The sequence below is a fragment of the Xyrauchen texanus genome, chromosome 4, assembly GCF_025860055.1.
Source record: "Xyrauchen texanus isolate HMW12.3.18 chromosome 4, RBS_HiC_50CHRs, whole genome shotgun sequence".
NCBI classification, from domain to species: domain Eukaryota; kingdom Metazoa; phylum Chordata; class Actinopteri; order Cypriniformes; family Catostomidae; genus Xyrauchen; species Xyrauchen texanus.
Genome location: NC_068279.1, coordinates 19,628,144 through 19,653,546, shown reverse-complemented (window position 1 = coordinate 19,653,546; position 25,403 = coordinate 19,628,144). Strand labels below are relative to the sequence as shown.

Sequence of the window (25,403 nt, the reverse complement as noted above, 5' to 3'; positions counted from 1 at the left end):
TGTTTCATATAGGTTTTCTTCCATTGGTGAGACAAACAAATAGCCCTGCCCAAAACTCACCCCATTAGTTGAGCCAGAGAATATTCATTTATGAGAGATGGGCCACTTCTGTTAAAATGAATGGGAGAAATAAGAATGCCCAACAAAGTAGCTCTAGCGTCCAATGGTCAACGGATGTAGAAAGTCCTGACTTACAGTTAAAAGAGCCAATCACCTTTTAGATACAGACATCACCGGTCAATCAACTAGAGAACGCAAATGTCATTTAGCAATACAAGTCAGAAAAATGTAGCTTTTTAGCATAATATGAGGTAAAGAAGTCCAATTTATGATACCAGTATTGTCAGATTTTACTGCTGATTTGAAACATGTTGTTTAAACATAAGCTTGACTAGCACCCATTCATGTAGATAGGAGCTGCACTGTCATGAGCCTCCTAGGAGCATTCCAAAGATGTCTGACAGTGGACTGACTTGCTAGAAAGACTTTGGTTGAGCCAATGTTACTGTGTCGGGCTGGTTAGGTTAATGTTCTGAAAGCACCACAGCGTATACACTTTTTTAGGGAATCAATGGCATATAGATGACATTTTAAAGTAGGATAGAGGAAAGTATTTTAACATTAAAAAAAAATCACACATTTTAAAATTATGAAAATGTTCTCCTACACTGAAATCTTTTCAGGAAGAGTGGGTTAGTCTGTAAATGATTTGCAGATTCAAATGCATTTTAGTTTATTAAAATTTTTAATTTACATTTATGTTAGTTAGTTACAACAGGGCCCCCTAAACCTGACCAACTGAGCCAAAACAGATGCCTTACTTGTATTTATATATATATTCACTGTATATATACAGTATATAAAAAAAGCCCCTGCTTTGTGGGGCCCGCTGGTGGCTCGGGGCCCTAAGCAGCCGCTTAAATTGCGTATAGCTAGAAACGTCCCTGAGGTTGAGGATGGTATGAGTGCCTGGTACTGGCTCCTGTATTCCCACAGTCCCTCTCTGTTTGTGTGCCCCCCTGTCAGGTCACTGCCTAATGTGGGCAAAGTGTCTGATCATGTAAAGTCTACTGAGGCAATGGAGATATTCAGTAGCTCTAACTTTAAAATAGTAGGCTAAACAGTTCCATCGTGGTGCAGGCCATTAGTCTATAATTAGTGCAGTTGCCTCTCAGACCATTTGAAGATTGAAAACTGCCCTAAAGGGAAAATATGAAACTTTTATGTGTTTTTGGTGCAGCACTTACTGTATAATGATTTGACCTGGCTCATGATTAGAGCAACAAGGGAGGTTTGAATGACAGGAATAGTTCCTAGTTTTGTGGTTTAAAAAGAAAATAATTTAGCCTATCCTTTTAAAACTCAATGCAAAAGACAAAGAAAATGGTGTACCGGCTAGTTATTCTTCTGACCAAATGGTTTGATACAGACACATACAATACAGTAGATAAGAGTCAAAAAAAATTTTATGCTCGTATTTTAGAGAGTAAGTCAGAAGATGTGAGTCACAAAAGTGTTGGAGACCTTGGCTCACTCACTAGTAGAGTAAATGATAAGAGCAAATTCCCAGACAGGAGTGTGTGGAAGATCCTGTGATTTAATACTTTTCATGCTTCTAATACTAGCAATAACTTGACTAATTTCTTGAAATTACTCGACTAATTACTTTAATTCTTTGTTACTGTTAACAGCTGTCACCCCTCTCCACCCCACTTCACATGCTCTCCAAGAATGTGAATGCAGGAGACAGGAGACGAAACTGGATATCTGAGAGATGTCAGCCAAATCTTCTATAAAACAATTTGGCTGCCTAAACCAGCGTTTCCCAACCACTGTGCTAACTAGTGTGCCGTGAAAGATTGTCAGGTGTGCCATGGAAAATTATCAAATTCTTCAAAATAAATAAATACCTTTTTTATGATATTTTAGTGAAGACATAGAGATAGTAGAAGAGTTTTAAAGTTGTCGATTCAGTATATTTTCCATTACAAAGTATTTTATGCAGCCAGTTTAAATATTTTGTCCATCATAACATTATTGTTCTAACAAACTCTACTCTGCTGTAAAACACAACTCCTCACATGCTGTTAGGAATTCCTTGTCTTGTTTCACTGTTGCCCTTTGTCTGCCACCTTTGCATTCCTTAGTTTTCACTTTTGTCTTTTGGTTAGCCTTCGTGTTCACTTGTCATTGTTTAGAACTACACTTCCCAGAATCCACCTGCCATCTTCACTGCCATTTTGTTCATTGTTTTCACCTGTATCTCATTCAGTCATCACTCACTGTGTATTTAAGCCCTGCTTTTTGTTCACCCCTTGTCGTTCATTGAATGTTGTTAGCCTGGTGTGTGTGTTCCCTGCCGGTGTTTTCGATGTAATGTTTATTTCCCCATTGAGGGTTTTCCTTTGTGTTTTGCCTGTTTGTTTATGTAATAAAGTTAAACTGCAACTGGATCTGCATCTCCTCGTCTGCCTTCGCTGCTCGTTCATAACACATGCCCTCAAAATGAATCTTCATCATCACACTTGTAGTAAAAACATTCAGTCAGTGAACCGAATGAATGTTTTGTTTTACTCAAAGACTAAAAGCTGTTTATTTGTGCTCAGCATAGAGATACAGATGTTATAAACAGATGTGGCTTACTTGTTGCATTTCTCTCATGAAACATAAAAAGAATTTGAGAAATGTTACATATGTACATTACTAAAAGCGAATTCTCCTGTTTTAAACAAGTCCAAAAACACAGTGATTTGATGTGTAGATTCTGAGGGACTGTAATCTTCACTGAGCGCGTTTGACATCTGAACCAGTAAATGGAGGCCGGGTGGCTGCACCCTGTCCAAGTGCCTGCCGGATCCAACTGCTGTCAGTGCGACTTATGTGTTTTTTTTTTCTCTCTATCAACAATGCGATTTTGACCTGGTGCGACTTTTTTCCGTAAAATACAGTAAATAAATAAATTAAAATTAAACATGTATTTGTTGTGCCGTTGCAAGAATTAATTTGCAAGAACAAATCAAAAAATGGCAAAAGACACAAATTTGTTGGTTTTTCATTATCCAGGTAGCGCTCTTGGTATCTTGGCTCTTGGTATACCTCATTATTCAGAGTACCTATGTTACTTGCATTTTTTGCATAGCCGAATTTCAAACATACGAGTTCACGCTACTAAGACAGACAGAAAACATGGACAAGTTCTTGAAAAGGAAAACTATCGACAATGGTTATTTGAGAAAGTGGTGTGCCATGGGATTTTTTAATCATAAAAATTGTGCCGTGGCAGAATTTTTTTTTGTGAAACACTGACTTAAAAAAAGAGTTAATCTGCAAAAAAACATCCAAAAGAAAACACACAACAGTATGTAAATTCTGCAATGCAATGCTTACCGTGATGGCTGGGACCACGTCAAACTTTTATTGGCACTTAGAAAGTAAGCATAAAGAAAGGTAAACTAAGTGTAAGCTAAGTGTAAGTGATGCTAGCACAGCTAGCTAGCTAATGTTAGCAATCTGCTTCTTACTGCATTCCATTCAACTCGGAAAGTCGGATTTCCAACTTCCTACTGGGAAAAGTACAAAGGAACGCCACTTGAAGTCGTTATTGCACACATTTATACAAGGCTTGTTGTTGGTTCAAAAACAACAACAAAAAACTTACTATATTGTTTAAGAAAAGACAGAGAAATGTGAAGACTAAAGTATTGAATAATTGTTTGATATATTCTGTACATAATGATGATTTGTAGGGAAAGAGTTATCCAGAAAACATGATGCAATGCTTGCACAAAATGTTTTATTGTTTTAGGTGGATGGTAAAACTGGGAAAAGGAGTGTTGAATAAAGATGGTTAAGTTGATTTCAGCTCCTTAGTGTTTGTTTGTATTTGTTTGCTCATAGAAAACAAAGGAAAATTCATAATAATGACCTCGGCAATGCCTTTTGATTATTTTATCAAGACATTTCTCATGGTACACTGGTACACTGGCACACACACACACATACATATGGCACTAAAAGAGGTGAATGAAGAGGAATATTCATTTGATTTTGGGAATGTGGACCTTTCAGATCAATTTGAGGAGTGCCTATGGTTGGCATGTTCCATATTTTATCGTAAGTGTGTTATGCAGTGAGGGACTCGCACTGGTCTGGTCTTGGTCTCAACTTGGTCTCAACCCCTCAAAGTTTTGGTATTGTCTCGTTCTCAATACACGCTGGTCGTGGTCTTGACTTGGACTCAGTTTAGGTGGTCTTGACTACAACACTGATATGGCTGGTATTTGGCCTGGTCACATTTGATGAATTAACAAGCAGCATTGAGCTTCTTAAGCATAATTTACCTTCTAAAAAGCAGAGATGTAATGTAGTTCCAGGCATAAAAAGTGAGGATAATACATACAAAGGACCATGATGTTTCATTACCCACAAAACAATTTTAAACTCTTCTTTAATTTTAAATTGCATGTGAGAACATGATGGTAGGAAGTTCATGTGTCCTTAGAGAAATTTGAGAGTGTGTAGTCGTGATTCTATTCTGTGATTATACTGAATCCTTTATTTAAACAGCTGAGCCTGTTGTACACTCCCCATGCTTTCAAACAGCAGTGTGCAGGGCTTTCCTTTAGTCAAGACTCATTTCACAGAGTACTATATTCGCCTGAGTATTACATTTCCCTGGTGGATGTCTAGAGAATGCTCATGTCTCAGTGTTGTCAATGGTTGAGCCGTAGTGCTGGAATCCTCTCTGGTTGATTCAGAGCCTCAGAAGCACAGCTAGTAAATCAACAGAATTGCAGTGAAAGTGTTAAAGGGAATGGATACCTTGCTGTGCCAAAAGACAGTATTTTTCACTGCTGTTTTGAATTGGACTACTTTGCTTAGAGCAGGGGTGGGCAAAGTTTTTTGGTACAGGCTTTAAGTAGTACATGGGGGACCACATTGTATTACTGTTGAGCATTGACTGATTGTTAAATCTTTTAAGCCCAGAAATAGATGTGTACTAATTCTAATGCATAATGCACAATTTTCTGAAGTGTACTGTATTTGTGACTGATGGAACTATTATGAAATTGCTTGAAGTATTGCTCTACAAAGGTATATGCTTTTGCTAAAGTAAGTAAAGCATTGGGCAGAATATTTCCAATTTCCAGTTTCCAAGGTACAACCCCAATTCCGAAAAGTTGGGACAGTATGAAAATGCTAATAAAATCAAAACATCATATAATGTTTAGTTGTAGTGATTTCAATATAGTAAAGGGTGAAAATAATTTACAAATCACTCCTTTTTTTATTAGCATTTTTCATACAGTCTTTTTTGAATTTGGGTTGTACAAATTTCTAGTTTGGGGATTGCATATTTTGTTATCTGGTGATTAAATCTTGCAGAGGTCTGGATCTGGTCTCAGTGATACAAGAAAAGTGACACTTCAGCCTGACAATATGAGAATAGGGATGCATTTTTCTGCTTAAGTAGTGATGCTCTGATTTATGTCTGTAATGGAGGTACTTTACTTTAGTTCTCTCATTTACATTATAATTGTCACATTCCTGTGTTGTCTGGCCTATGTTCTCCGTTTCACCTATCACATTCCATGTCACATTCCATGTCACATTCCTTGTGGTCCGGTCCGTGTTTTCTGTTTCACTCAGCACGTCAAATTCCATGTCACGTTTTCCTTGTTGTCCGCCCCGTGTTTCACTGCCTGTGTATAAAACTACAATTCCCACAATTCCTGGCCTCTCTCACTGCCTGCACTCTTCATTGGTCTCACCTGTGTCTCGTTTAGTCGTCATTGTGTTTGTGTATTTAACCCGGTTTGTTTCACCATTCCCCTGTCGGTCTTTGATGTTTGTGGTTGCTGTCTCTGTGCTCCCCCTGATGTTTATCCTGCCTGTTCTACCTTTCATGTTTTCGTGTTTCCAGGTTTTAGTGTCGTTTTACCCATCGTGGTCATTTCCTTTGTTCCTGTTTGTTTTGTCTCACTTTGATTTACAATAAAGTACACTGCATTTGGATCCAACCCATTGTCTGCCTTCTCCTGCATCCTGACAGAAAGACCGACCCAATAATGGATCCAGCAGCGGTTTTCACCGAACTGGCCCAGGCTGATCTGACCGTTTGCGAGTACTCACGTCTCTTCTCCACGGCCATCTACTGGATCGGGTTACCATCAGCCCAGTGGTGGGAGGTGCCAGAACCCGGAGACCACACGTGGAGGGAGTACGTGAGTCTCGTCCTAAAGAAACTCGCGCCCGACGAACCACCCCTCAAGATCCCGGTTTTCGAGCCAGAGCCCACGCCTGCCACGGCCAGCGAGCCAGAGCCCACGCCTGCCCCGGCCAGCGAGCCAGAGCCCACGCCTGCCCCGGCCAGCGAGCCAGAGCCCACGCCTGCCACGGTCAGCGAACCGTTAGCCCCCGATGTCAGCAAGCCAGCGCCTGTCGCCTCCGACGTCAGCGAGCCAGCGGTGGTCGCCTCCGACGTCAGCGAGCCAGCGCCTGTCGCCTCCGACGTCAGCGAGCCAGCGCCTGTCGCCTCCGACGTCAGCGAGCCAGCGCCTGTCGCCTCCGACGTCAGCGAGCCAGCGCCTGTAGCCTCCGACATCAGCGAGCCAGCGCCTGTAGCCTCCGACGTCAGCGAGCCAGCGCCTGTAGCCTCGACCGTCCCTGAGCCAGCGCCTGTAGCCTCGACCGTCCCTGAGCCAGCGCCTGTGGTCTTGTCCGTCCCAGTGCCAGTAGCCATGACCGTCCAAGAGCCAGCACCAGTAGCCGTGACCGTCCAAGAGCCAGTGCCAGTAGCCGAGCTTTCCAGAGCTCCGCCTCCCGAGCTTTCCAGAGCTCCGCCCTCAGAGCTTTCCAGAGCTCCGCCTTCCGAGCTTCCCGAGCTTTCCAGACCTCCGCCTTCCGAGCCTCCCGAGCTTTCCAGAGCTCCGCCTCCCGAGCTTTCCAGAGCTCCGCCTCCCGAGCTTTCCAGAGCTCCGCCTCCCGAGCTTTCCAGAGCTCCGCCTCCCGAGCTTTCCAGAGCTCCGCCTCCCGAGCTTTCCAGAGCTCCGCCTCCCGAGCTTTCCAGAGCTCAGTCTCTCGAGCCTTCCAGGGCTTCTTCCCCCGAGCCTCCCAGGGCTCCGTCTCCCAAGTCTCTCGAGCCTCCCAGGGCTCCGTCTCCCAAGTCTCTCGAGCCTCCCAGGGCTCCGTCTCCCAAGTCTCTCGAGCCTCCCAGGGCTCCGTCTCCCAAGTCTCTCGAGCCTCCCAGGGCTCCGTCTCCCAAGTCTCTCGAGCCTCCCAGGGCTCCGTCTCCCAAGTCTCTCGAGCCTCCCAGGGCTCCGTCTCCCCAAGTCTCTCGAGCCTCCCAGGGCTCCGTCTCCCAAGTCTCTCGAGCCTCCCAGGGCTCCGTCTCCCAAGTCTCTCGAGCCTCCCAGGGCTCCGTCTCCCAAGTCTCTCGAGCCTTCCAGGGCTCCGCCTCTCGAGCTTCCCGAGCCTCCCAGGGCTCCGCCTCTCCAGTCTCTCAAATCTTCCAGGGCTCCTCCTCCCGAACCTTCTAGGGCTCCGCCCCTCAAGTCTCTCAAGTCTTCCAGGGCTCCGCCCCTCGAGCCTCCTACGGCTCTGCCTCCAGAGCCTCCTGAGCCTTCCACGGCTCCGCCTCCCGAGCCTCCTAGGGCTCTTCTCCCCGAGCCTCCTATGGCTCTGCTCCCAGAGACTCCAGAACCTTCTAGAGCTCCGCCTCCCGAGCCTCCTACAGCTCTGCCCCAGAGACTCCAGAGCCTCCCTCGGCTCCGCCTCCTAGGCCTTCCTCGGCTCCGCCTCCTACGGCTCTACTCCCCGAGCCTCCTATGGCTCTGTCTCCAGAGCCTCCTATGGCTCTGCTCCCAGAGCCTCCAGAACCTTCTAGAGCTCCGCCTCCTGAGCCTCCTACGGCTCCGCCTCCCGAGCCTCCTACGGCTCTGCACCCCGAGACTCTAGAGCCTCCCGAGCCTCCCTCGGCTCCGCCTCCTAGGCCTTCCTCGGCTCCGCCTCCTACGGCTCTACTCCCAGAGACTCCAGAGCCTTCTAGGGCTCTGCCTCCAGAGCCTCCTAGGGCTCTGCCTCCAGAGCCTCCTAGGGCTCTGCCTCCTGAGCCTCCTAGGGCTCTGCCTCCTGAGCCTCCTAGGGCTCTGCCTCCTGAGCCTCCTAGGGCTCTGCCTCCTGAGCCTCCTAGGGCTCTGCCTCCTGAGCCTCCTACGGCTCCGCCTCCCGAGCCTCCTACGGCTCTGCCCCCAGAGACTCCAGAGCCTCCCAGGCCTCCTAGACCTGTCCCTGTCTTGAGGCTCGCCTCCCAGGCCTCCTAGACCTGTCCCCAGATCTTGAGGCAGCCTCCCAGGCCTCCTAGACCTGTCCCTGTCTTGATGGCCGCCTCCCAGGCCTCCTGAGACCTGTCCCTGTCCTGTGGCCGCCTCCTGGGCCTCTAGACCTGTCCCTGTCTGATGGCCGCCTCCCAGGCCTCCTAGAACCTGTCCCTGTCTTGTGGCCACCTCCCAGGCCTCCTAGACCTGTCCCTGTCTTGATGGCTGCCTCCCAGGCCTCCTAGACCTGTCCCTGTCTTGTGGCCACCTCCCAGGCCTCCTAGACCTGTCCCTGTCCTGTGGCCACCTCCCAGGCCTCCTGGATCTGTCCCTGCCCCTTGGACTGCCCTCTTGCCCTTGTGCCTCCGTGGACTGCCTAATTGCCCCTTGTGCCCCCTTGGTCTGTCTCCGTGTCCCTTGTGCCTCCTTGGTCTATCTCTGTGTCCCTTGTGCCTCCTTGGTCTATCTCTGTGTCCCTTGTGCCTCCTTGGTCTGTCTCTGTGTACCTTTGTGCCTCCTTAGTCTGTCTTTGTGTCCCTTGTGCCCCTCTGGTCTGTCTGTTTTCCCCCTTGTCCAGCCCCCCTCTCCTTTAACCTCTGTTTATTTTTCCTATTCTGTTGTTTCTTAGGACCGTCTGGAATCCGGTCCTTTTGACGGGGGGCTATGTCACGTTCCTGTGTTGTCTGGCCTATGTTCTCCGTTTCACCTGTCACATTCCATGTCACATTCCATGTCACATTCCATGTCACATTCCATGTCACATTCCATGTCACATTCCATGTCACATTCCATGTGGTCCGGTCCGTGTTTTCTGTTTCACTCAGCACGTCAAATTCCATGTCACGTTTTCCTTGTTGTCCGCCCCGTGTTTCACTGTCTGTGTATAAAACTACAATTCCCACAATTCCTGGCCTCTCTCACTGCCTGCACTCTTCATTGGTCTCACCTGTGTCTCGTTTAGTTGTCATTGTGTTTGTATATTTAACCCGGTTTGTTTCACCATTCCCCTGTCGGTCTTTGATGTTTGTGGATGCCTGTCTCCGTGCTCCCCCTGATGTTTATCCTGCCTGTTCTACCTTTCATGTTTTCCATGTTTCCAGGTTTTAGTGTCGTTTTACCCATCGTGGTCATTTCCTTTGTTCCTGTTTGTTTTGTCTCACTTTGATTTACAATAAAGTACACTGCATTTGGATCCAACCCATTGTCTGCCTCCTGACAATAATAGACCCATAGTTGTGTTTGCCTTTAGGAGACAACAAACATAGAACAATTGAACAGTTAAAATTAGGTTACTTACGCTGAGTAGGGAATTTTCTCCCAGTATATTTAGTCTTTGTATCTGAAACCCTTATCTGAAAGTTGCTTTGATTAAAAGGATGTACTGTTCTGATTGACTAATTGTGTCATGTTGTGAAGGAGTTTTGCATTCACTATGGACAGACAAATCTCACTACACTCATTCCTATTCAAACACATCTGAAAGCAGAACACCAAAAACACAAATGTAATATTGCATTCGGCTGCGGAGGTAAGTTCAAGTTTTTTTAACTCTGACCTGTGAATCTAAATAACGAGCGGATGCGTGACCAATAGAAAATCAAAATGTCACATGCTGACCTCTTTGATCAATACAGAGAATAGACTTACATATTTCAAATCTGCGTGATATATTATTGCAGGAAAGTGAGTAGACAATATTTTAACATTTTGAAAATAATATTATTATTCACTACAACCAAAAGCTCTCAGATGTGACATCATGTCCTGGTATTTCACATTATCCAAAACTTACGTTTTGAAACATATTGGGAACACACCTACAATTTGAATCACAACGTTCTGCTAAAAATTAATAATTAATAAATGTAAATCTATTGGATGGAGGTATTAGCAAGCGCAGGAAAAAGGTCTCTGTGCTTCTCTTCTGGCTGTCCATTGAGTGAAATCTATCTGCCTTCAGCCTTATCCAGACCCATTTACTTAACAGTCACTGCAACCCATACCAGCTGGTGAAGCCAGTCTGTGCTTTGGGACATTATTCTTTGGGCTGTCCCTTTCCATGAGGCCAGGTTTTTCTGTGTGGTGTTTTATAAGAAAAATCAGAGGAGACTACACGTCTGAGATATGAGATTATGAAGGGGACCTGAGGATAGAGTCAAAGCTATTAATATATTAATGCAGAGTGTCTTTGCCTCTCCTTGCATCCACTTGAAAGCCTGAGAAAAACAGTCAGAGTGAATTTTAGTCATCTTTTGTGTGTGTATGTGTGTGTTTGTGTGATGAGAGCGAGTGCCAGTAGTACTATGATTGTGTGGCTGGACCCAGGAGAATGGGGAACTTTCCACCATTCGGCCTTGAGCTGCCATCAGGGAAAGTACATTTTAAATGTCTAAGTGAAATATATATGTAACAGAGTGATCCATAGTGATTCCGTGGACAGTCACCAATGACTGTATATTTTGTGGTGAGGCCTTCAGTAGTCTAGTTTTGTTTCCCTCGGTTTTAATTTAAAATGTATTTTTACGTAATATTGCAGACCCCATTTTTGGCTCTTAACACATGTGGTTTTGAGGCTATTTATGTGGTTAGGTACTCCTAAATATTGTAACAAATTCCCGTTTACTTATCTACAGGAACGTGGACCAAAAATATTGTTGACTTATTTTGCACTACATATAGCCTCTATACTGTATTTCTGTCTAATAAAATGCCTCTAGAATGAGATTGTCCCTCCTCCAAATGTACCCTTTTCACAACTGCTGATTTGGAACATGGAAGTAAACTGTAGTGGAGTAAACTTCCTTAGGGATGAATGGGAGACCTTATAGCAAAAGAAATTAATAAACCTGTGGCTTTCCAAAAGGAAAACTATAGACAATGGTGGAGAAAGACAGTCATAGGAGAGAAAGACGCTAAATTTGCTGTCAATCCCTCAGCAACAGTTTTAATGGGGTAATATATCACAAAGAAATATGTTATGAGTTTACACTAAACAATTAAAACAATACAAATTTTGATTACAAAAAAGGAGAAAAGTTTGATTTACGCTGCCAAAATACCACCTGCTACCATCTAGCATGTGGCAAATCATGGTTCACTGAGCTCATCGAAAAAGAGGAAGAAATATTTATATAAATATAATTAGTTCAATAAAAAGTATCTTCAAAAATAGCTATAATGTATCATTGATATATTTTTTCTCCACAGAATTCTGACCGTTGTGGGGCCAGACTTTGATTTGCGGACACTCAGGGCAGTGAGAGTGTTGCGGCCACTCAAACTGGTGTCTGGAATTCCCAGTAAGTCCCAGTAACACTACAACTAACATTCCCAAAATTCTAATTTAAGAAGGTTCTCCTTCCAATGAAAATGTATTCTTTTTTATTCTAACGTTACATCTCTAACCTCTGCATTTATAGTTTGACAGACAACTAATTTGCAATTATTGCTGGTAATAATTTATATTCCATATATTCTCTTTTTGTGATCAGGTCTCCAAGTTGTTCTGAAGTCCATCATGAAAGCGATGGTCCCTCTGCTTCAGATAGGCCTTCTGCTCTTCTTTGCTATCCTCATGTTTGCCATCATTGGTCTAGACTTCTACATGGGCAAGTTCCACCGTGCCTGCTTCAGAATCGATACCGGTATGTGAGCTGCAACATACTAACAGAGCTTGTGGTTATGGTTTATTGTTTTTATAAGAACTCATACACTTATGGTGCTCTGAGGATTGCTGTCAAAGTCTATGAATGACAGTAATGTTTCTCTATCAGGGGAACAGGCGGCCGAATTCCCCTGTGGGACAGAACCACCTGCGCTGATGTGTGAGAATGGTACCATTTGTCGGGAATACTGGATCGGCCCAAACTTTGGTATTACTAACTTCGACAACATCCTGTTTGCTGTGCTCACTGTCTTCCAGTGCATCACTATGGAGGGATGGGTGGACATCCTTTACAATGTGAGTCCAATTTTCAAGCATGTTTGTCAACTTTTATGAACAATTGAAATAGAATTCTCAGATATTCTCCTTCTTAAACTGTTATGCAACTTGAGAAGAAAAGAGATGATTCTACAATAGCTCCTCTGTGGTTTGTTCTCTAGATTCCCCTTTTATTTAACAGATTTGATTATTCCAGTAGACTCTGTAGGAACGATGCTTAATACTACTCGTACAATAACATTCTTGCAATTTGTGTGCTTCAAAATTTGTGGCAATAGTTTGGGGTGGGTCCTTTTCTGTTCCAACATGACAATGCACCTGGACAAAGTGAGGTCCATAGAGACATGGTTTTCTGAGTCTGGTGTGAAAGATATTGACTGCTCTGCATGAGCTCAGAGCTGAGGTACATTTGGTATGAATTGGAATGCTGACTGTGTGCCATGACCCACTGCCCAACATCAGTGCCTTCAATTCACTAAAGCTCTTGTGTCTGAATGGGAGCAAATTCTCACAGTCATTTTCCAACATCAAGTGGAAAGCTTTCCAAGAAGACTGGAAGCTGTTATTGTGAAAACAGAGGGAGTAATGCCTTTGAGTGTTCAACATGCACATATGGTTGTGGGGGTGTTCTGATGTCTACATACTTTTTTGCTGGATAGAATCTCAGTAATGCTTCTTAGAGAATCTTGGTGGAATGAGCTTATGGCTGAAGGGTGCTAAAGTGAAAAGTTTCAAAGCTACTGTAAATGTGTTTAACCCAGACAGTGGAGAAAACAGATATCAGTTCCTTAGGTAAATACACAGAAAAAGAACCTCAATTGCGAAACTAAAAGTTCTGCCAAATTGCTTTTGTCATGAATTCCCATTCACAGTAATGCTCAAATTTAATGGGCTTCTCCTTTAAAATGATACTGAGCCATGATCACAGTCAAATTGGATCTCTACTCAAAGCTGGAGTTGGTAACTTACATTTTTTTGACATACTGAATAAGCTAGAACTCACAGCCACAGTTATAGTTGTCCCTGAAATCAGTCATCTTCATGAATCCCTGGCTGAATATCATATGGAGCACCATACTGTGCATCAGTCTCTGATGTCTTGCTGCTGGTTGGGCTGAACTTCTTTGAACCCTGTGCTTTCAGAAGTAGCACCCCGCTGCTCTAGTGATTCAAGATAAATAGATGCCTGCTACTGAGGTGGGACCTCACTGAGTCTGACCACTATGTAGTGAAGATGATGTCTCTCTGCAGTGTACGAAATAACATAGCACCTAGTCTCAGGTCCACTTCACAGATTATTCTGGCCAAAAAGTGCCTACTTGGACAGGCTGAGGCCATCTGAGCAACATCAAAGTTCACTTTTTAAATGAGACGTTTGTGGTGGTTAAATATGACATTGATTGTACTACTGTGTCCTAACCAAATGCAATGCAATAAGATTTCAGTGACAAACAATTTGTATGTCCACATTGAACATTGAATCACATGCAATCAGAACATATTTGATAAAGCCAACATACTGTTATTCTACAGATTTGGTTTAGGGTTTTTCCAAAACGCCTAATCCAATACCAAAACTATTAATTGTAGTTCCTCCTAGAGATTTTGATCTATATCCATAAAATTTGGCGCATACCTTCAGACTGTTCTTATTAAACTTACAGTTTTCCTGTAACTGACAATTGAAAATCACAAAAATTCTATAGATTTAAATTATATAATGTTAAAATGGAATGTTCTACTGTATCAAGCAATACTCAAACAACTTGCTAAAACACCATAGCAATGCCTAGCAACCAAACAAAACACCATAGTATTCAGCTAAATCATCCACCAGCCAGAATGCCTAGCAAATAGCAACCATTTAATAATGCACTGGTTGTCTATAATAATGCACTGGTAATGCACTGGTTGATCTGTCTGTCTGACTGTAAGGCCAGTATAACATTTAAACTTAAAATTTGGACAAGTTTGTCTTGAAAATTTTACAAGTCTAGTTGATGTTTAATGTAGTTATGAGAATCCTACTCCTCATAACAACTTTAAGGAAACGAGACATGCCACCACACAGGCCAGTTTCTTCTATGTCTTCTTTATCTTAATCAAGCATGTCCCACATTAGCCTTTCTGACACTTCCTAAAGACCCTTTAGTCATATTACCTTGGTGTCAGATTTACACACAGGCACGCACACACAGACACACACGGACACACACACACGATGTACGGTGCATAAATATGAAGTTTGGTGCAAAAATAGAAACCAAGCGATCAACAGAATGACGTGTGGCTTGTTGTTTGTCATGGTCACAGGAAAGGACAAAAAGTAATGGAAGAGATTCAATTTGTCATGTGTTGCTTTATACAATGCATCTAGTTAATAACATTTATAAAACAGCTTGAAAGTAGTTGCTCATTTAAATAATAGTGCAGTAGTTTCCACACTCAAGAAATTTGCATGAAATATGTGTTGACTTTTGTTATGTTTTATTTCATAAACATAACTCTTTAAACGAAGAAGAAAATGCAGTTGTGCTCAAGAATATCTTATTTACGTGGTAAGAGCCTGAAACATTAAATACGCTTCAAAGATTTGATACCATGAACCTTGTGATGAAAATTGGCAAATCCATCGACTAGTTCTTTCTCTGAATTTGCAAGAATTGTCTCATATTGGCATTGACTTTGTTTATCTGGAGAACTGTTAAAAACCTGTGCACTCTGATTCCTGGAAATTACATGGTAAGCCAAACACACATTTTTATTGTGAAAACTGGTCAGTCTGTGGGCATGCTGTCTGTGACCCAGACAACATAATGGCAAGATCTTAAAATGTTTAGCTTGATTAGAACCACCATGCAGAATTTATCACTGGTGTCATGTTCATCTGTATAGAGGGTGTCTAGAATCACTGCTGTCAATTACACAGTAAATGATGCTCATTACATTTCTGATCCATTGCTAAAGGCTACTCTGGTTCATATTTCTTACCCCATCATGAATTATCTCTATGTCTAGATTTTAATTATGAAGTGTCTTTCCTTCCTCTCTCCAAGGCCAAAAATATCATGATTAATTACACTGTCCTATGAGGCTATTAGTGTTGAATTTAGCCCCATGGTACAGGAGTATATATATAATCTGCCACTAGTCTGTTATCCATCTCTTATCCGTGTGTGTGTGTGCTTGCGCACATGTGTGCGCGCACAAGTATGTGTGTGTTTAAATCAGACAGCAAGGTTCTAAAGGACTAAAGGGTCTTTAGGAAGTGCCAAAACTAATGTGGGGCATGTAAGATTGAGATGTAGAGACATAGAAGGAGCTGGCCTGTGTAGTCGCATGTCTCATTTCCTGTCATCATCAGTTGGAAATCCTCTTGTTAAAGGGTCCTTGCTCTTTTTTTCTCCATCCATTATCCCTTTATAACAGCTGTTGATGGCCCTGGAAGTGCAAGATGTTATCAAGATGGAAAAGCACACACACTCGGACACAAATCTGTATCTTTAGTCATTTATACAGTACAGGATCCATATGGTTGCATAAGACTCACCCTCAAGTTTAGCAATTAAATTATCTACCCCCATCGTCAAAAATTAAACATGACGTACCTCTTATTCCCCACCCCAAAATGAAAATGTTATCATTATTTACGAACCCTAATGTCGTTTCAAACCCTTATTAATTTATCTTAAGTGGAAAATTATATTTTTTTATCTTAGAAGTTAGTAGAAGTTGTCAATGTGACAAGTCTTCTGAAGCAACCCAATAACTTGTGTGATGAACAGAAGTTGTAATTCACTCTCAAATGAAACCATTGACTGAACTTGTATACAGTGCCTAAATCAAATAATCTCATGAAATTTACGTGAACATGACAAAATTCAATTTTGCAATTCAAAATGTATGTGCTGTATAACACTGCTGTATAATTTTCAAAAACATAGCTCCCTTACCTAAAGCTTTTACCTGAACCTAACCAATAGTGATTTAAAATATAAATGAGATGTTAAAAATACATCTTTACCTGACATGATGTGTGCATGGCGAGCTCTGCACACTTTGCTAATTGTAATATATTTTATGATATAAACCAGTGAGATTCTATACACTCTGTTCCAATACTGTTCTAGGTGGGCAATATGTCAAAGAATTAAAAATCTTCAGGCTCTGGAGACATTAAAAGACACTTACGTGCTCAAACTTACGCTTCTGAGCAGTCCCCGAGCCAGGGAGACAATTTGGTCGGGCAAGTGAGGAAAATGCAGCGAGAGATGTTGAACATGTCGGCAATGCTCACGAAGGTCATTGTTGACTTGGAGGATACATCATTCGATCAACGACAATACGATACGTCGAGGCAAAAATTTGTTGATGTGGTTACAAGAACGGAGGATGTTGAGAAACGTATCGATTATATGGAGTCATCGGAGAGGGAATTATCTGCTAATTCGCTAGTGACAAATGGATTTTGAGCGTGTCTCAGGGAAGTTGGAGGGCATGGAAAACCGTAGCCGATGGAAAAATGTCAGTATAATGGGGGTCCCGGAGGGAGTGGAGGGACGGGATATGGTGGAATTCCTGGATGGGCTCTTTCAGAGTCTGGTCGACATAGCAGGCCATAAGCTGGAAATTGAGCGAGCTCACAGGGTTCCAACTCGGTGATCCGCTGAGGGAGATCCATTCTGGTCAAATTTCTGAGATCATCTGATAAAGCTCTGGTTCTTGGAAGAACCACAGCATTTTATTGTTCCCAGACTTTGCGAACATGACAGAGAGAGAAACATGGTTGATTCAAGGAATGCAAGAAACTTTTACATCAATGGAAGATCACTTTTGAGCTGATATTCTCTGCCAAATTGAGAAAAGATGCCGTAAAACATTCACATGCCCACAGCAAGCGATGTCCTTCATAAAGTGAATGTAGTAAGTAATTTTGTCGTACTGACATTGCAGACGAATATTGATTTAGCTTTTTTAAGTTTTCTGGACATTGTTTGACATTAAGTGATGCATGAAAACTATTTATGTCATTATTTTTGAAGACATCATCACTATCCAAACTTTTTCACCAGTGCCTAAAAAGTCCCTCATTTCATCTGTTGTTGATTGCTCGATTGGAATAGTTTTTTGTCTTAGATCACACCATGGTGTGTTTAGAGGTGTTATTTAATAGAGGAAATTATTCATATAGTTGGTGCTTTAATGTATCCCTTTAGAAAATCCTGAATTCCATCAAATGCTAAAGGCTGAAATCAGTGTCTATATGGAGACCAACTGATCCTCAGTATCCTCTGTGGGTGTGGTATGGGAGGCACTTAAGTGGTGCCGGATCATACAGTATGCCTCATTCACCAAAAAATCCAAAGCACAAAAACTAGTGGAATTGGAAGGGAATAGTAAAAGTGCTGACGCAGAACTGAAGCACTGAATGTCGTCTAATGGTCTTAGAGATTTTACCTGATTGAAATATTTTTGCTTTTAAAGAATTTCTGGCTCTGCTTTTAAAGAATTCTATATTGAACTCTATATTTCCACATCTTCGTCTACTGATGATGATATTAGAAACTTTATGTAACCATTAAAATTTCCTAAACTGACGACTGAGCAAAAAAATTCTCTTGATTCTGAGATAACCTTGGAGGAACTTGACAAGGTAATTAAGGCCTAGCCTACAGGCAAGGTTCTGGGGCCAGATGGCTTTGCTGCTGAATTTTTTTAGATCTTATGTTACAGATCTGGCTCCACTTTTGATAGAAGTTTATACGGAAACATTAAAGAATGGACAGCTTCCGCCAACCATGACAAAAGCCCGGATCAGTCTGGTTCTAAAAAAGGACAAGGATCCAAGCAAGTGTAAGAGTTACCATCCAATTTTCCTGATCCAGCTAGATGTTAAAATATTGTCAAAAATGTTGGCTAACTGATTAAGTAAAGTTATGAAATCTCTTCTACATATAGATCAGGTGGGGTTTATTTGGGCCATAGCTCTTCTGATAACATTAGGCGTTTCATCAATATCATGTGGTCAGTGGTGAATGATCAGACTCCTGTCGTTGTCATCTCACTTGACACGGAAAAGGCATGAAATATGGTAGATTGGGATTATCTTTTTAGGATTTTGGAAATGTATGGGTTCGGCAATACTTTTATTGGATGGATTAAGTTTCTTTATAGACACCCGGTAGTGGTGATACAAATAAATTGATTAATTTCAGGTTATTTTACTCCGAATGGGGCATCAGGCTGGGTTGACCCCTTTCCCCATTATTGTTCTGTCTTGCCCTGGAACCATTAGCAGCCACACTTAATTCATATTCTAAGGTCTCTAAATCTGAAGCTTTGGTTTTGACAGCGTTCTGCCCGGTAACAGCTTTTCAGTCGGGCGCCTCCCAGTGGCCCAAACAGGGCATTAAGTATTTGGGTATTTTATTCCCAGAATATTTGTGTGATATAGTTAATTTATCCTTTAATAAAACGATTTTCGAGCGATGTGGGCAGGTGGGCTTCATTACGTTCATCTATGATTGGGAAGGTTAATGTTATTAAAAGGAATTGTATTCCAAAATTTAACTACCCGCTACAGTCTCTCCCTATAGATGTACCCCTCTCTTATTTCAAACAATTTGATAGCATAGTGAATTCCTTCATTTGGAATGGAAAACATCCCCTTTCAGCTGGTCAGACATCTAGAGATGCAAGGGTGCATCTTATGCCATTTAAGATTTTACATAGATTATGTTGGACCCCCTCTAGTTTGTATAGGCTTAGTCTGAAAGACACACCCACCTGCTGGTGATGCCAATCAGAAGATAAAGACATAACCCATGTTTTTTGGTGGTGTGTTAAGATCCAAGAATTTTGGTTGACGGTTCCGTGTTTTTTGTGACATATTGGGCACTCAAATTTCAATTTGCCCCAGACTTTGTATTTGAGGGGATGGGGCGGTCAATAATATAGTGGAAAAACACATAAAAATTGGGTCCTAGTCAGTGTTATGATCGGAATACAGATTGTTCTAAGGGGATGGAAGTCAGCTGGAGCACCCTCATTTCAAGAGAGGTGCAAAGAGATGGGGAGGGTGGCGGCATTCAAGGAAATGCCATGTAGAAGGCTGGGGAACTTAGATTCATTTGAAAAAGAAGTATAGTTTTAAATGTGTGTGATTATTTTGTGTGTGTGTGTGAGCGTGTATTTATCACCTTGTGGGGACATTTTGTCGGTCCCCATGAGGAAAACAGCTTATAAATCATACTAAATTATGTTTTTTGAAAATGTAAAAATGCAGAAAGTTTTCTGTGAGGGTTAGGTTTAGGGGATAGAATATAAAGTTTGTACAGTTTAAAAACCATTATGTCTATGGAAAGTCCCCATAAAACATGGAAACACAACATGTGTGTGTGTGTGTGTTTGTGTATATACCAGTGGCGGCTGCTGGTCTTTCAAAGAGGGGAAGCTCATTTTCGGCCTACATTATAAACTTATTTACCATATTTTTTGCACTAAATCAATCTTAGGTGTTGATCTGCCCTGCTGTTTAATTCTAATTTTTTCCTCGTAAGGAAGACTTTCAAATGGCTTCGCCAAAATCAGGTCGTCTGCCATCGTGCGCAGTTTCACCCGTACGACGCTAGCCTAGCCTACTGTATGAATGAATGAATGAATGAACGAACGAACGAACAAACGAACGCTCTAAAACAAAATATATTAAACTTGGTAAAACTGAAACAAGGAATGTGGTGTATAATTGTGTGAAATGTATTATGCAAATTGACTAGCAATTTCGCCAAACAAATATAAAGAAATAGGTTGCAGCAGTTTGTCTTTCGACTACACTTGAGAAATCCGCGATGGGACTGAGCGCGAAATAGCTTCAGTGACTTCTTATAGTACAGATTCGCTGTCAATCAAAAGGAGATGCAGTCTTTCGACAGATCCTCCAATCATCACGCGGAAGCCCGAAGTCCGGGCCAGCCCACTCCTCATTCACCCCCAGAGATGCTGAGCGTCCGTGGGCGGGACATAATCGCAGCATTTATCCAATGACCGTCTATTTTCGGAGCACTGAAAAAAACTGTTCAGAGCAGCCCCATTGAAGTCAATGGACGCTCGGCTTCAACAGGGAAATGCACTGACGCTACGGGAATGTATGAGAAGTAAATCGAGTCAGCCGACCTGCTATATGTAATGTAGCTGATTCTGAACGAACTCGTCTTCGAGATGAACGTGTTCTAACGCATTTTTAGTCAATAAATTGTTTACACAATAGTACATATTTGACCATTATTTTTTTGACATTATAGGGGAAGCTGAGCTTCCCTTGCAGTCTTAAAGAAATCCCCACTGGTATATACTCATGTGCGATCAAATGTTTGTTAAGGGTCAGGATGGGGTTGGGGATTGGGAGGAGTTAAATGTTGATTCTGTGAATATATGTTTTTCTTTTCTTTGCATTTGTATGAATCAATAAAAACTGTTAATCAGAAAAAAATACATCCTTACATATCAATGCTTAAAACTAACCACAAGAGTTTGTAAAAGCATAAGTTAAATGAAAAAGCTAATTTTCTGAAGCAACTATTTCATTTAACTTCTATGACTCTGCCCTGTCATGTGTCAGATTGAGTTCATGGCCAGACTTGATCCAGGGTCCTCCAACCCTAAGCCCAATGCCCTATCAGGTGAGCTACTGTGCAAGCTATACATGTAGGAATAAGTGTATGTAGGAGGTTCTGTAATACAAGCATTAAAATATAATATTTTTCAAAAGATGCGTTTGAGTAAAAGTGTGTTGATATCATAAAATAGCAGGGTAATAGAAAGAAAAATAAGTATTTATAAAGTTATGATTAGCCATTAAAGACATGGTTTGAGTGAAAGTGAATAAAACACACAGTTGTTGTTGTACCTCTTTTTTTTTACCTGGGAATTTTACCTGGAGACACGTATAACAAGTTTTGCAAAAATTTATATAGAGTCACATTTTCACTATGAGACCAGTTTGAAATCAAATATGGGTTATGGAATGACATGAGAGTAAATAAATATTTACAGTAAGTCATGATTGAACAAGTACTTTCAGTTTGCAGTTAGGTGTATCCTTAGATGGTATGGACAGTGAATATTTTTGTATAATGTAAGGAAAAATAGACATTTGGTCTTTGAAGTTGTAAGCATCATTCTGACTGACAGGGAATAGTTAGAGGGAACATTTCTAATGGTGCTGTGGTTCACTAAGGGCTGCTGCAACATGATACCAAACTAGACTAATGGAGGAGGCTGGTCTGCTGGGGCTGTGGGTTGCCTTCTGTTGGCCAAGTTGTATTAGGAGATGTGCTTTTTTCATAATATATTACAGCATGGTGGTCAAGAGAGGCAAATATAACACAGTGGCAACCTTTTCTGCTTCTAATCTAGATAATGCTTCTCTTCATGCTGACCTTTAAGATTTTTTCTCTGGTCATCACATTTATGTACGGAAGCGTATTGCATTCACTTGAGGAAAAAAAAAATCTACTCTGTTTTTCTGAATTAACGAGTTAATTATCTCAGAATTACGAGAGAATTTTTCATGGAAAAAAGTTTTTGCTCTGTTTTTCTGAATTAACGACTTAATTATCTCAGAATTACGAGATACTTTTTCATGGAAAAAAGTTTTTGCTCTGTTTTCTGAATTGACGAGTTAATTATCTCAGAATTATGAGATAATTTTTCATTAAAAAAAATATTTTGTTCTGTTTTTCTGAATTAATGAGATCCCTCAAACTCCTGCCAGGAGCTCTATTTTAGCTGGATTGCATGGAAGTAAACATGTCCCGCCTTTCAAGTTTAATCCGGTTTTATTTTACTTTGGGTCTGAGACATTGGGAGATACGAGAAACTATCGCGTGCACACGTTACAGTTTCCGGTGTTTGTATAGCTCTTTTCCGATTGCGTCATTGCCATCATTCATTTACTCAAAGATACTGAGAGCATGGATGCGCATGAATTTATAGAGATATATTTTAAACTTGGCCTTCAATACAAAGACATTACTGTCTATGACATTTGTAATACTGTCATGGCTGAGACACGCTTTGATCTTCCAAAGGACACTAATCAGGCAATAGACTTGTACTTGCATTTAACACTAGAACTACCGAAATTCTAGAACTACTAGAATGGCCATATTGGTCATTCTGACCGTTCATACTAGATCTCTATAAATTCATGCGCATCCTCCGTATCTTTGAGTAAATGAATGATGGCAATGACGCAATAGGAAAAGAGCTATACACACACCGGAAACTGTAACGCGTGCGCACGCGATAGTTTCTCGTATCTCCCAATGTCTCAGACCCAAAGTAAAATAAAACCGGATTAAACTTGAAAGGCGGGACATGTTTACTTCCATGCAATCCAGCTAAAATAGAGCTCCTGGCAGGATTTTGAGGGATCTCATTTATTCAGAAAAACAGAACAAAATATTTTTTTTAATGAAAAATTATCTCATAATTCTGAGATAATTAACTCGTTAATTCAGAAAAACAGAGCAAAAACTTTTTTCCATGAAAAATTATCTCATAATTCTGAGATAATTAAGTCGTTAATTCAGAAAAACAGAGCAAAAACTTTTTTCCATGAAAAATTCTCGTAATTCTGAGATAATTAACTCGTTAATTCAGAAAAACAGAGTAGATTTTTTTTTTCTCAAGTGAATGCAATACGCTTCCGTATTTATGCTTGTAAACTTACCAGAAATAGCCTGCAAAGTGTTTCCCTGAGGTACTGCGAATATGTGCAACTGAGCTGAGTGTGTTGTAAACTGCTGCTATCCTTGAAAATGCCCAGCATTGTTTAATAGCATGTTTGTTGATGTTTTTTCAATGGATAGAATTAAAAAAATGTATTACATCCAATACTGGTCAAACATAAACAGAAGGCCTCTAGTCTGTGCATGCCACTTGACAGGCTGAGGCGTGGCTGTGACATAGCCTGGAGCTGACTCTGGCTGAGACATGGCCTGGAGCTGACTCTAGCTCTGGCTGTGATATGGCCTGGAACTGACTCTGGCTGAGACATGGCCTGGAGCTGACTCTGGCTCTGGCTGTGATATGGCCTGGAGCTGACTCTGGCTGAGAAATGGCCTGGATCTGACTCTGGCTCTGCCTGTGACATGGCCTGGAGCTGACTCTAGCTGTGACATGGTCTGGAGCTGACTCTGGATCTGGCTGTGACATGGCCTGGAGCTGACTCTGGCTCTGGCTGTGACATGGCCTGGAGCTGACTCTGGCTGTGACATGGCCTGGAGCTGACTCTGGCTCTGGCTTTGACATTGCCTGGAGTTGACTCTGGTTATGGCTCTGGCTATAACATTTCCTGGAGCTGACTCTGGCGTGGCTATGACTCTGGCTCTGGCTGTGACATGGCCAGAAGCTGACTCTGGCTGTGACATGGCCTGGAGCTGACTCTGGCTCTGGCTGTGACATGGTCTGGAGCTGACTCTGGCTCTGGCTTTGACATTGCCTGGAGCTGAGTCTGGCTCTGGCTATAACATGGCCTGGAGCTGACTCTGGCTCTGGAGCTGACTCTGGCTCTGGAGCTGACTCTGGCTGTGACATGGCCTGGAGCTGGCTCTGGCTCTGACTGTGACATGGCCTGGAGCTGACTCTGGCTGTGACACAGTTTGTCCTGTGTTTAGCAATCTTTTATCAATCAGTTTTACCAGGGCCGAACTGCTGAACATTCGGCAGCACATACCAGATAATCTTTTCCCGGTTTTTCAATATTCGGACGTTTTGCTGGACATTTTAGTTGGAGGCGCTGCTGTGTTGTTTAGATGCGCTACGAGAAGCAGGCGAGGAGACGAGCTGGCGCGCTGGTTAAACTCCGTCAGCGGCGTTCGAACAGCACTGCCGAGCATTCATCTCGCAAATCTCCGCTCTCTTCCCAACAAAACGGACGAACTACATCTCCTCACACATACTAATAAGGACTTTTCAAACTCTGCTGCACTGTGCTTCACTGAAACCTGGCTGAGTGAAGCCATTCCGGACAGCACATTACATCTGCCGGGCTTCCAGCTGTTCAGAGCGGATCGCATCGCGGAGCTAACGGGGAAAACGAGAGGCGGTGGAACATGCTTTTACATCAACGAAAGTTGGTGTACAGATGTAACAACACTAAAGAGGATGTGCTGTCCTAATCTGGAAGCGCTCTTTATTAACTGTAAGCCATTCTACTCGCCGCGGGAGTTTTCTTCGTTTATTCTGGTGAGTGTTTACATTCCTCCTAACGCGTCTGGGAACTTAGCGCTGCAACAGCTGGCTGATCAAATCTCAGACACAGTACAACAATACCCGGACTCAGTCATTATTATTCTTGGGGACTGTAACAAAACAAATCTCACACGCGAACTGCTCTGTCCCACATGCAGCTTTGGGACTCTCTGATCACTGTCTGGTTCATCTTCTCCCGACCTACAGGCAGAAATTAAAATCAACAAAGCCAGTTGTAAGGACTATAAGGAGATGGACTATTGAAGCAGAGCTGGAACTACAAGCCTGCTTTGACTGCACTGATTGGAGTGTTTTTGAAGCTGCAGCTACAGACCTGGACGAGCTCACAGATACTGTTACATCATACATCAGTTTCTGTGAGGATATGTGCATCCCTACTAGGACATTTTTGTCATTCAACAATGATAAACCATGGTTCACAGGAAAACTCAGACAGCTTCGTCATGCCAAAGAGGAGGCTTACAGGGGTGGGGATAGAGTCTTGTATAATCAGGCCAGGAACACACTGAATAAGGAAATCAGAGTGGCTAAAAGAAGCTACTCTGAGAAGCTGAAAAGCAAGTTTTCAGCTAATGACCCTGCATCAGTGTGGAGTGGCCTGAAACAACTTACTAATTACAGGACTCCTACCCCCAACCCTGTGGCGGACCAACGACTGGCTGACGACCTGAATGTGTTTTACTGCAGATTTGAAAGGCCCGATTTCACACCCCACATGCACTCGGACCTTCATTTCACACAACCATTAACACCTCCTGCAACCCCCCTCCTCCCCCCTCCTGCTACACTACCTGCACTCAAGATCTGTGAGGACTATGTGTGCCGTGTCTTTTGGAAGCAAAGGACAAGGAAGGCTCCAGGACCAGATG

At 42.3% G+C, this 25,403-nt stretch overlaps 1 protein-coding gene across 1 annotated transcript in view; it reads left to right on the top strand.

The window, feature by feature from the left end:
• The window catches only part of LOC127638703 (probable voltage-dependent N-type calcium channel subunit alpha-1B), a 165,665-nt gene that overhangs the window by 26,778 nt on the left and 113,484 nt on the right, over nucleotides 1–25,403 (top strand). The window contains exons 4-6 of the mRNA XM_052120348.1: nucleotides 11,523–11,614; nucleotides 11,807–11,959; nucleotides 12,089–12,276. Coding sequence (XP_051976308.1) covers nucleotides 11,523–11,614; nucleotides 11,807–11,959; nucleotides 12,089–12,276 — 433 coding nt within the window. The remainder of the gene's footprint in view (nucleotides 1–11,522; nucleotides 11,615–11,806; nucleotides 11,960–12,088; nucleotides 12,277–25,403) is intronic.